Genomic DNA, 13,504 nt, shown 5'->3' on the forward strand with positions numbered 1-13,504 from the left:
ATGCATGAGCGAGGGGGAGAGACAGAGACACAGAATCTGAAGCAGGCTCCGGGCTCTAAGCTATGAGCACAGAGCCTGACACAGGGCTTGAACTCACAAGCTGTGAGATCATGACCTGAGCCACAGATGGACACTTCACCAACTGAGCCACTCAAGCACCCCAGGAAACTCATTACTTTCAAGTTAAGAAAAGATAAAAAGGCAAAGAAATAAAACCTATCCAAACTTTTCTGTTCGGAATCCTAATTCAGTCCTCTTTGAGCATTATAATGTACTGTTGTATACAACTATGGAGTGAACTCATCTACTGGGGGCCTCAATTTGGAATAACATGATAGAAATGCCATTGCTGGAGCCGGTCTTACCAACTCAATAGAGCTGATTGTTAAGTTTTCAGGAACTGTATAAGCCAGTTGTTAAACAGTATTTGTTAAAAATTAAATTATATAAACTTATAATTAATTAAATTAAAAAAGGCAATTAATACAACTCACTACTTCATAATTATCTTACTACATGTTACTGTGTATGCTCTCGAGGTTAGTTACTGCATCTATGTGGTGGAAATATTATACGAGGGTTCGGCACTGTGCATCTCTTCCCAATTCTATGTTCAGTGACATCATGTTGGCAGGCTGAAATCAGCCACGGTGGGAGTACTTGTACTGTGGAAACTGGCACACATTATAAAAATCAGGGGTTGCTCTATTTTATATTTTTAAAGGGCTGTGAAACAAAAAGACAAGTGTGTGACATAGAACATATGTGTCCCACAAAGCCTAAAATATTTACTCTTTGGTCCTTTATAGAAAAACAAAAACAAACACAAACAAAAACAAAAACCTGCCATGCCAATCCCTGGCTAAGAGAGTGATGGAAACAAGGTTAATAAGGCCATCAAATTTAAAAGTGTGCACATCATAATCATCACACTGCGTAGCACAGAAAATTAAGGCCTTACGTTTCCAGTATTCAAGAACCAATTCAGCAAAGATGTCACTGAGGACTGGGTGAAGTCCTGCCATGCTTTCATTCCAGTGCTTTCATCGTACTCATTAAATAGTGAACATATCAACTAACATGCATGTCAGAACTACACCTGGGGAACCAGCTGTCAAAATTTTATCAGTACACCACTAGAAAACAATAAAAAATACTGCAGATGCAGAATTTTATATATAACATATAGTACAAGAGTGCTGGATTAGAATGAAAGGAATTGGGTTCTTATCTTAGTTTTGAACTTAAGCAATTTACTTCACCAGTTTTACTTCTCTATTTCTCAAATGAGTCAAGAAAAAACTCAAATAGTCTCAAAGGAGACTCCCGATAATAGAACATTACTATACAAGGACTACTTTTCAAGGTTTGATGTTTACATTTAGATTTGGTTTTTATTTCTCTTTATCTTAGTTATTTATATTAAGTCTTGATCATTGTACATAGCAACACCATGATCCACTTTTCCTGCCAAGAGAGAAATAGGGGCAAAGTGAGGGGTCCACATTATTATTTACATTCAATATAATTTGAGGTAATCAAAATTTTGGCAGCTATCTTATCTTCCTAAAATAGTCAGACTGTGGCAGTCATTGGGCCACAGCTGTGAGGAGAAAAGGGTCACTGCTGCGATCCTAAGTTCTTTAGCTGAGTCTCAACCTCCCAGCTGTACACTATTACAAAAAAAAAAAAAAAAAGACTAGTGTCGCTTTCAAAGTGCTTATATTTTGTAGCTTGCTTGTCTGACAAAGTCTAGCCATAAATTTTAAATAGGTTGACTCTCTTAGTGCCCACAATTATAGTGGGTAAGCTTTGAAAGAATCCTACTCTTAGAAGAGACTCTCGAGAAAGTGGCCTAAGTAAGAAGAAAAAAGTGGTAATCCAACAGTTACTATCTCACAGTGATTAGCGGAGGGACAGACGGATTCTAGTCTCCAGAAATGTTGAGCCCAAATGCAGTGGGGCTATAAAGTACTCCCAAAGTTCAATGTCCCAATACTCAAGATCCTGCAGCCTTTCAGTTTCAGAACTAAGCAGCTAGGAGTGGTTATCAGATAAATGGCCTTGCAGCTAGGAGGGGTTATCAGATAAATGGCCCTGGTGGAAAGCAGGATACAACAGGTGCCAACTGTTGCTACTTAATGGAGAAGGATGAAGTATTCACTTTGAGGTCATGCTGAATGCAAGACAGGTCCAGTCTGCCTAGGAATTTAGTTTGATATGAATTCTTTATAAATGTACTCCTAACAACCATCTACACTATTTTCTAGTTGCCACTATTTAACTTAGTATTAGGGTTTGGCACAATTTCTTTTCCCCTTGTTTCATGAGGTCTAGCACAGAATGGTTCTCTCCTGCTTAATCTGTCCTCTTTCCCACACTTGAGCAGTCACAGTTCCAGGGGTTCATACCTGCTGTCTTTCAGAGTGTCGGGAATCATCATCAGGACTGCAGAGGAATTCAAGGACCTGGTCACAGGAAAGGTATTTTTTTTACTGGATACTAGCATGCATGCTATAACATTGTATAATGAAAACAACAATAATTACCCCTTCTATATCATCAATTCATCCATACTTAGCCATAACAAATACCACAAATAGATGGTATCTTCCCAACTGATTAAACTATTATATCGCACAGCAGGCTCAAGTATGCTATCAATTTAATATGTATCTTATCTTTACTGTTCAGAAACATGGCTGGAAGGCAGAGCTACCAGCACACCTTAACCTTAATATCTCTGATACCATGGACCAAGCAAAGCACGGACTTCAGAGTCAGGTCACTTGAATTTGAGTCTCAACTTTATTAACATGTAATAATAGTATTTACTGCTAAGAAACACACTTACTAAGTATGATCCTAGATGAGTGATGTAATCTCTCCAGGCTTTAGTTTCCCCATCTGCAGAATGGGGGTAACAACTATACCAACTTCAGAGCTACTCAGGGAGCATGGAGTTAACATACACATGTAAAACTCTAGAAGAGAGCCTGGTGTAACAAAGTGCTCAATAAATGCTAGTCATTATTGTTAACTTTCTCCAGAAAGAAAGTGTTTTCTTTGCCACCTGTCAATATGCAGGAGCTATTTAACTGGGATTAAGAGACATCTTCAAAGTCAAAGTCATTCATAAGAAAACAGACTTTCTAAAAGTAATCTCTCTTCCAGATGATCAACATCAGAGACTTGCTACCGAGGAGATGGGTGACTTCCTAAATTGAAAAAAATCTTGAGCAAAGAATTCTAGGCAATTTAGAGAACATAACTGAGAGAACAAAATCTCTATAAACCAATCTCCACAAGTCATACCCCACCCCCACCATGATACCAAGTGACTAAGAAAAGTCATACTACCCAGGCACAACATTAAAAGGAACAACTAATTTCATCCAAATTAAAATGTCAACAGACTTCCACCTGCTAAGACATTTATCTAGTTTCTTATTTATATTAAGAAACTATATAGTTCAGTGAATTTTTCTATAAACAGTAAACAGCATAATAACAATTCTAGCTCTCATCGTTAAAGACACTCACCTGATCAAAAAGGGTTCTGTTTACAAACAAGGTATTGTCAGGCTTTGCAAGCTGCCGGGCAAGGAATGTAAAGAGACACCCTACTTGTGAGGGAGTAAAATCTGAATTCTCCACCATCACCTGGTGAGCAAAAGAGACCATTTATTCAATACATCATCTGGTGTGACACAAAATTATACTGTTAAATAAGGGGGAGAGGGAGCCTCATTACTGGAGACTCATGAAAAGATTCTTTTATAGCCTGTGCAACAGTTGAGTTCAATGCCACTTAGAGAAGGAGCAAAAACTATTCATATTCTAAGAGGAAAACATTTTAATGATTTTTGGCATATTTCTAGGCACAATTTGGATAAGAAGTGAATTGTTAGAGAAGTGGATTTGAAGAAATAATCATGTTTCCCTTTAGAATTCTTAAAAGAGAATCCTACTAAAGTTAAATTTAAATTAAATTAAAGTAAACCTATCAAAAAGCTGCCTACCAGCTCAGGTCATGATCTCATGGTTTGTGAGTTCAAACCCCACACTGGGCTCTGTGCTGATAGCTCGGAGCTACTTGGATCCTGTGTCTTGCTCTCTCTCTGCCCCTCCCCTGTTCACTTGCACACACATACACACATACACACTCTCTCTCTCTCTCTCAAAAATAAACATTAAAAATTTTTTTAAAAGTTGTGGTATTTATATACAATAGAATATTACTCAGCCATAAAATAGAATGATATCTTACCATGTGTTACAACATGGATGGACATTATGCTAAGTGAAATAAGTCAGAGAAAGACAATACCATATGATTTCACTTATATGTGAAATCTAAAGAACAAAACAAGCAAAACAGAAACAGACAGAACTGACAAGTTGCTAGGGGATGGAGTGGGGATGAGGATTGAACAAAAGAGGTAAAGGGGATTAAGAGGTACAAACTTCCAGTTATAAAACAAGATACAGAAAGGAAATGTACAGCATTGGGAATACAGTCAATAATACCGTAACAGTTTTGTATAATGAGAAATGGTAACAAGATTTACTGTGGTGACCATTTCATAATGTATGTAAATACTGAAATCACTATGTTACATAGCTAAAACTAGTACAATATTGTATGTCAATTATTCTTAAGTAAAAATTATTTTTTTAAAAGTAAGATAACTGGAGGGGCGCCTGGGTGGCTTAGTCGGTTAAGCGTCCGACTTTCGCTTAGGTCATGATCTCGTGGTTCGTGGGTTCGAGCCCCACGTCGGGCTCTGTGCTGACTGCCAGCTCAGAGCCTGGAGCCTGTTTCAGTCTGTGACTCCCTCTCTCTCTGACCCTCCCCTGCTCACGCTGTCTCTCTCCCTCTCTCCTAGAAATAAATAAAACATTTAAAAAAATTAAAAAAAAAAAACAAAGATAACTGGAGAGTGAAGGTGTCCCCAAAAAGAAGTTAGCTAGCCCAGAAATCAGTGAAGTGAATGGCTTCTGCCCTGTCTATAAGCAGTTTCTTGAACAGACGGTTTCATGTAACAGGCTGTTTAGAATCACACACAGTTATCAAACCATAATTGTTCTTCTGCTTTAGGTGAGCTCTCATCTCCTGAGTACCTCTTATGTGTGAGATGGTATAGCAAATACCTTCAAGGAAATTATGAGCAAGAAAGCAATTTGAAACAGGTTAAATAAAAGGCACAATGTAACTAACATTATTATAAAGAAACAAATGGCTACAAAAGCATAATAAGGAAAATGAGAGAAGGAATCTGAAAAGAAACGAGGAAAGTAGGGAAATGTGAGAAGAGAGAATAAAAACCCACACAGAGAGAAGAGTGTGAGCAAAAGCATGGACACTGGAAAATACAAGTGTGTGGGAAGAAACTGTATCTCATTAGGCTGCAGCCACATGCAAGAGCAGGAGGGGGAAATTAGATTGAAAAGATGAGGCCTCGAATGTCATTCCAAGGAATCTAGGGTTTATTCTATAAAAAACTGGGGCTCTATTGAACATGTTCATCCATGAGAGCTTATCATAATCGATACTGTGCTTAGGAAAATTATCCAGTCGGAGAACAGAGTGAACTAAGTGCCTAATTCGGCATTACTAAAGTATGAGAATATTTCAAGTCATAATGTATATATCTAAATTCCAACTGATAATATTCAAAGAACTTTATACAGCTTTAAAATACTCAATCATCACTCCCTTTCAGTCTACAGGTGCTTTCCTGGGACTCAGCTCGTGGGTGCAGCCAGGGCTCCTCTCTGCTTATTTAGTCCTTCCTTCTACTCTCTCAGTGTGAACTCCTTCACTGTCTGATCCTAGAAATGCCTTTGGAGAAAACAGTTCTAACTCAGCCAATTCCCTTGCCACTTCGGCAAGTGTCTAACTGATTATCATCCTCAAAAATCTGGCCTGTGTTTCCTTTCTTACCTATTTCAGGGGCCATGCTTACAGAAGTCCCTAGTAATCTTATTCAAAGTCACAAATTAACAGCTTTTTACTTTATGTCTGTAGCCATTCAGCACATACCTTATCACCTTACATTCGATCCAGTGTTCCCTAGTCACTGCCTACATTCCTATTTCCACTGCCTCTGTCAATAGTACACTTGTTAGTACAACTCTCTTATCAAAAATGAGAAAATTTAATCTAAAAAGTTCATTCTTCATTGACCCAACATAAATACTCCCAAAACAATACACAAGGACAGCAATTCGCCAACTGTAATAGTTTAAATACTTTAGGGAGCTTCAGACTCTTCATTGGGATCATTCCTCCAACTTCGTATAGTTTTAAATTCAAATTCCATCAACTTGCAAACATGCCTTGAACATCTACTAGCCTGCATTGCGCTGGACATGTTCTGAACAGGTTACAACAATGATACACACACACACACACACACACACACACAAATATCCTCACGGTCTCTATCTATAGGAAACTCAGTCCCAGGCAGGAAAACATACATGTAAACAATGACCATACAGTACACCACGTGTAGCATAAAGTGTTGTAAGAACACAGAGAAGGGGCAACTAATCCAACTGGAAATATGGAAGAGAATTCTAGATGCTAAAAGAAGTGTCTCATGGGTGATATTTGTGTTATGCCCTGGACAATGGTTAGAAATCTGCCAGGCAGAGAAAGGGAAGGAAAGGCATGATGGGATAAAAGAAAACTCAAGGAATTTAAGACCTAAAGATGACACAGAAAGTTCAACTGCAATAACTTAATATGGTTGAGAAGTTTGTAATACAGAAGAGTGTGCTGCAGAGAGTGTGGTAGAGGTAGGAGGGAACAGTTATAGAGAAGTAGTCAGAGACCAGAAAATATAGAAGGATCTTGGATGTCATGTTTAACAGCTTTAGATGAGTATGGCAGAAACTCGTACTTGTGCTCCAACATCTGTTCTTCCTTCTTAACTTAGAACTCCTCATTTTAGGCTAAACACATGGTAACCCACAATACAGAGTAAATTTCTCAGTCTCTCTCAGCAGCTAAGAAGCAATATATCTAAGTTCTGATCAACATGTTCTAAGCAGAACTGTAGTACACAACTTCTAAAAAGTTTTCTTAAAGAGGGGGAACTCCCTTCTTCATCTCTTTCTGCATTCAGGCTGGCTACAATGTAGAGGTGATGGCTGGAACCCAAACAGGTATTTTGGACCAAAAGACAGAAACCATACACTAAGAATGGTAACAGTTAAAGCAGAAGGCACCTGCATCGCTAATAAGTTTGTGAAACCACTCTACCAGATCAGGTTGCCTACCTCCGGACTTCCACGAGAAAAATAAATTCCCATCACAATTCAACTACTGTTATTTTGCATTTCTCTCACAGCAGAACTTAATTCCAACTGTTCCAATAGGGAGCCACAGAAGAATAAAGGAAAGGCAAGATCACAAATTAAAGGAAGGTAAGATTAGGTAGAGAGAGACCATTTAGGAAACCCAAGTAAAAATTCTCCATACCACTTAGCTGGATCAAACTGGCATTCTTTGGGGGCTTAGCAATCCTATTCTCAGATTCATCACTGTCTATCTTACAAGGTTAATAAATAGTCCAAATGAGACAATGTATATAAACATGCTTTGAAAAGCATAAAGAACTATTATAAATGTAATTCATTAATGTCATACACAATTAGAGAACATTTTAATTTTGGTCCCTTGTCCAAAATAATCTGAAACTCACTAAGAAGAAGAAATCTCCATTCTATGGCCAAATGAACACGATGAAAATTCTAAGCTTTCAACTACAAGAAACAGGCCTGGTTCAAACTGTGCAGATGGAAAGGAAAAGCATCTGTCTCCACATTCATTCATTAGCAACAGCATGGATCTCAAAATAGCTTTGGACTGAATTTAGTTAGATTTAAACTGAGATGATCATCTCTGTGCCTCTAATCATCCTGAAGTGTTACCCATCATCTCAGTGCCACAGTCAAACTACAGCAATACAGCGATGCTGGTATGAGACAGAAGAAGTTTCTTCACGTTAATTATTTTCTCAAAGCATTCTGAAGTTAATCATCATTATTTCACAAAATCATACTAATATAGCAATTACCAGAATAGGCATTTCTCAAGAGTAGTACCCTGTGTCCTAGGAGCAAGTCGACTGCTGAGATACAGTAACAATTTTTTTTAATTAGCATTTCATGCAGATTTGGAAGACAAAGACATCACAATAAAATTTTTAAACAGTTTGGGCATACTGCTTTATTAAATAAGATTATTTTAGAACCTGCTATAAAACAATGCAACTTTCTTAAATTAAACATTAATACAAAGACATTTATTCTCTGAGTACTCACTTTCAACAAAATATCCACAATTCGTTGTTGATATTCTACAGCTTGCTTATCATTTTTAAAATCTTCAAAAGTCTAGGGAAAAAATTTTTTAAAGAATTATTATTTGTAAATTTTGGAAGGAAATAAGATATTAAATTTTTATTAATAGGCACATAAAATCCCAAATAAAATAACCACTCCTAATCAGGTTTTTCCTTCTAATTCCTTTAAATAGTAAGTTGTTTTTAGTAAGTTACATAGAGAGCTATAGCATTTAATATTGCATGGCATTCTCGGACTTTCAAAACAGATAACAAGTATAAAAATATAGTAACTATCATACAACCAAAGAGCGACTTAAGAAAGGAGGGCAAAGTTTACAGGCAATGAAAAAGAAGAAACACTAATGGCAAGAGGCAAATTTCTGAACAAGGAGTTGAGAAGAGAAAATACATGTTACATGCTCAGCCATCATTCCATTTATGCTATTCAGAAATAATAACTGAAGTACAGTTTAATAACTTTCATGAAAAATAACTTCCATGATTTCCATGAAAACTAAAAATATCATGTTCAATGACAGATTCTTTTTTAATTATGGTAAAACTGTCACAATGTTAAAATCCTCAACCCTGCATATGAGGACTAAGTATCTCTTTTTCAAAACACAGCACTTTCATGTCCCTGCACAAGTAGAGACAGATATATTCAGAACAGAACATGTACCAAATGACAGCATCAGATCCTGAAAATACCTATTATCTATAAAATGCATGTATGAAGGGCTTAAAAGTGTATTCACTACCAAAAAAATTAAAACAAAAATATTTATTGAGTAATAAAAGTGATGAAAGACTTGAAGATCTTTCTGTGGTTTTCACTTAGCACATGTGGGTCTTAGAAATGTTTAAATCCATACAGCAGTAATTTATTGCTTATTTTCCTGAAACAATAAAATAGACCACACAGTGTCCCAAGAGATTAAAAAAAGGAATTTTAAAGCCATGAACTTTCAAGACTATATTATGGTTACATTCAAACCAAAGTACTGCAGTTCTTCAAATAGGCCCTAACTCCCCCAACTTTTGCAAAAATACTTTGGATGAGTATACCCTTCTTTCCCCTCTCTTGACACAAAGTGCTTTTTTTTTTTAATTTTTTTAAATGTTTTTTATTTATTTCTGAGAGAGAGAGACAGCATGAACAGGGGAGGGTCAGAGACAGAGGGAGATACAGAATCTGAAGCAGGCTCCAGTCTCTGAGCTAGTTCTCAGCACAGAGCCCGATGTGAGGCTTGAACCAATGAACTGTGAGATCATGACCTGAGCCGAAACCGGATGCTTAATCTACTGAGCCACCCAGGTGCCCCACACACTAAGTACTTTAAACAAATGATGCTCATCTGTCTACTTATTGACAGAGAAAAAAAAAATCTTTTCTTTTTTTCTTAAGCTCTTCAACTAGACTGCTTTGCTGCCGTTAGTTGAGAAAACTTGAGATGAGTTACCAAGGAGACTGTAGGAACTCTGAATCTGGAAACTCAAACAGAACATATTTTAATGTTTAAGTGGGTTAAATTTTACCCTGCCTGAAGACAGAAAGGTGAACTAGAAAGTCTCTCAGTTCTATATTCAGGTTTATGGAAACAACAAACATGAACACACTAACACCAATACATACCTCCACCCCCACCACAGCCTGCCAGTGAGATGCCACTCTGCAGGTACAAATAAAGGTTACTATCTGCTACAAATGCTATTCAACTAAAAATCATGGTGAAATTAACATATGTATTAAAAAACAGCAGCAGTGACAGCTAGTAAAAAAGAATTTCTTACCCATTTTCCTTTTGGCAGCGTGTATTCACTGCTTTGAAACATATTGAAAGTTTACTTGTATAAACATAATTAAATGGTGATATACTATAGTAGGAATATTATGATATACATAATGACATATTTTGGTTGCAGTTTACAGCTGCCACTAAAGTGACATGTCATTGTTAAAACATTATGATTCCACTGAAGATGCTTCTAATTATACAAGGCTTGTTAGAGGAATAACATGTTCTAACAGAAAATGACAGTTTGTAAAGCACAAAGACATACAAGCCACCCAAAAGAGAACAGACATAACCACAAGTAAGAGAAATAAAAAGCATGTATGAAAAGAACTAATAAAAAAGGAAGAGATCAGGGAAACGATAACAAATACAGAAGAAAATACAATATACAAATAATTGTAGTGTAAGATGAAACAAAATAATGAAGTAGAAAAAGCATTTAAATCTGTAATTCAAGAAGACTTTCCTGAAATAAAAAGACAAATTCACACATTGAACAGGCCTACCGTATACATGGTATGACTCAGAAAAGTCAATTCTGAATGATATCTAGGGGAAAACTATTAGTGTTTAAAGACAAACCAGGCGAGGAGAAAACATTTGCTAAGCTAAAATTTGTAAAGAACTTTCAAAACCTAGCAAGAAAATACAAGATTTTTAAAAATATGAACAGATATTTCACCAAAGAGAATATATGTAGATGACAAACATACTTCTCTAATATATTTTAATGAAAAGATACTTACTCTCATTGGTTAAAAGGAAAATATAATTAAAACCATAATGAGATACCACAACACACCTTTTAGAATGGTCAATTTAAAAAGATTAACTATAGCAAGTGTTGGTGAGAGGAAGGAACAGACAGATACTAACCTATACTACAAGCAGCAATGTAAAATGGTAGAACCACTTTAGAAAACAGCCTGTCAGTTTCTTACAAAGTAAAATAAAGCACTTAACAAATGACCCAGCAATTCTAGTCCTTGGTATTTACTCAAGAAATATATGTCCACATAAAAACCTACATGTAAACGTTCACAACAGTGGTATTCATAATAGCCTAAAATACAAAACAATTCCAAGAACCATCTACTGGTAAACAGATCAACAAACTGTACATACATAAAATGGAAAATTACACAACCAGAGAAAGGAACAACCTGGTTCAGGAGACTATGACAGCAGAGTAGAAGGACCCTAGTCTCACCTAGTCCCACAAATATAACTAGATAACTATCAAATCATCCTATGTACCTCAGAAATTGACCTGAAGATTGACTGAATAAACTCCACTAAAGTGAGAAAAGAGGCCACACTCAAGGTGGTAGAAAGTGTGGAGACATGGGTTAGAAGAGAGATGGATAGCAGCTCCTTTGGAAGGGAGGGAGCCATGGTCTTGGACAAGGGTGAGAGAGAAAGGAACACACAGGGGAATGCACAAGGAGAATGTTACTCCAAAGCCATTAGCTTGGAAAACGAGAAGGGCTGAATTTCATGAGTTCTTACAATCAGCAGGGTTTAAAGCCTGGAGTTTTAAAGGTCACAGGCTTAGCTGGGATACAGCTGGAGGGCACTGAGCTGCTCCTGGAGAGAAGGCAGGCAAGCAACTTGGGAGCAGACAGCATGGCAGCAGCAATCTCAAGAGTGCCTGAGGTACACAGTAGGGAGATTATTTGCTCTTCTCAGAACTCTTCCTGGAGAGGCAGCAGTCAAGGACACACCTCTTCAGAAACAAAGATGCTGGCTAATGCTATTTTCTTCTGCACCGGAGCAGAAACAGAGAGGCACCTGTGGGAAGCAGTGCAGTTCTGACACTGGCTGCCTAACTTGCTTGCAACAAGCTCCACCCCTCTGTACTCTGGTGGAACTGCCTTCTCAGTCATGCTTGTATCAGTCCCATTACAGTGGGCCCCTCCCCTAGAAAACCAACACAACCCCTGCCCATACCACATCTCCCAATCAGAGAGTTTTGCAGGGTCTCAGTTCCCATGGAGGTGGTGACAGGTCTCATTCCACAAGTAGATCAGAGCACACCTAGTTAAAACTCTCCACATTCAGGGTGGGACCAAACACTTTCTATGGCAGGCAAGGAGAGTTTCTGAGACCAATGGCCTGATGGACAGAGCAACCAGAAAACAACAGGAGAGCAAACAATCACACACTAGAGACATTCCTTGAAGCACTAGGCCCTGGGCACTACATGACCTCTTCTTAAGGCCATTACTTTCAGGAGCAGAACACATAACTAGCATTTCTAACACTCATAAGGCAGAGATTTAGATAAAATACAAAGACAGAGGAATTTACCCTAAATGAAAGAATAAGATAAGGCTGCAGCCAGAGACTGAAGTGAAAAAGATACAAGTAACATGCCTGACAGAGAATTTAAGGCAACAATCATAAGGATACTCATTGGGTTTGAAAAAAGAATAGAAGACATCAGTGAGATGTCTTACCACAAAGATAAGAGTTAAAGAAGAATCCATCAGAGATGAAGAGTGCAACAAACAAGATTAGAAACATTCTTGATGCAATGAAAAGCAGAGGAATGAATTAATGACCCAGAGAAAAAGTACAGAAAGTAATGAAGCTGAACAAAAGAGAGATACAATTATGTTAAATAAGTACAGACATAGGGAACTCAGTGACTTTATCAAATGTAATAACATTCATATTATAGGAGCCCCAAAGGAAGAGAAAAGAGGGCAGAAAATTTATTTGAAGAAATAATAGCTGAAAACGTCCCTAATCTGAGGAAGGAAACAGACATCCAGATCCAGGAGGCACACAAAACAACCATCAAAATCAACAATATCAGGCCAACACCAAGACATATTGTAATTAAGTTTGTAAAATACAGCAATGAAGAAAAAAAAATCTTAAAAGCAACAAAAGAAGGCATTACCTTACAAGGGAAAATCCATAAGGCTATCTGGAGATTTTTCAACAGAAATTTGGCAAGCAAGAAGGCAGTGGTTTGATATATTCAAAGTGCTGAATGGGAACAATCTGCAGCCAAAAATACTCTATCCAGCAAGGCTACCAAAAGGAAAGATAAAAGACCGGGTCGCCTGGGTGGCTTAGTCGGTTAAGCGTCCGACTTTCGCTTAGGTCATGATCTCGCGGTTCCTGGGTTCGAGCCCCGCATCGGGCTCTTGTGCTGACTGCCAGCTCAGAGCCCGGAGCCTGTTTCAGAGTCTGTCACTCCCTCTCTCTCTGACCCTCCCCTGCTCACGCTGTCTCTCTCTCTCCTAGAAATAAAAAACATTAAATAAATAAATAAATAAATAAAAAATAAAAAGGAAAGATAAAAGATTCACAAACAAAAGCTAAAGGAGCTTG

General features: G+C 37.5%; 1 protein-coding gene across 1 annotated transcript in view; it reads right to left on the reverse strand.

The window, feature by feature from the left end:
* VPS8 (VPS8 subunit of CORVET complex) overlaps positions 1-13,504 on the reverse strand; it is a 259,051-nt gene that overhangs the window by 132,590 nt on the left and 112,957 nt on the right. The window contains exons 28-30 of the mRNA XM_077754439.1: positions 8,338-8,409; positions 3,544-3,663; positions 2,412-2,468 (exon numbers count right to left, since the gene is read on the reverse strand). Coding sequence (XP_077610565.1) covers positions 2,412-2,468; positions 3,544-3,663; positions 8,338-8,409 — 249 coding nt within the window. The remainder of the gene's footprint in view (positions 1-2,411; positions 2,469-3,543; positions 3,664-8,337; positions 8,410-13,504) is intronic.

Source organism: Crocuta crocuta, unplaced genomic scaffold (genome assembly GCF_008692635.1).
Source record: "Crocuta crocuta isolate KB4526 unplaced genomic scaffold, BGI_CrCroc_1.0 scaffold70, whole genome shotgun sequence".
NCBI classification, from domain to species: Eukaryota; Metazoa; Chordata; class Mammalia; order Carnivora; family Hyaenidae; genus Crocuta; species Crocuta crocuta.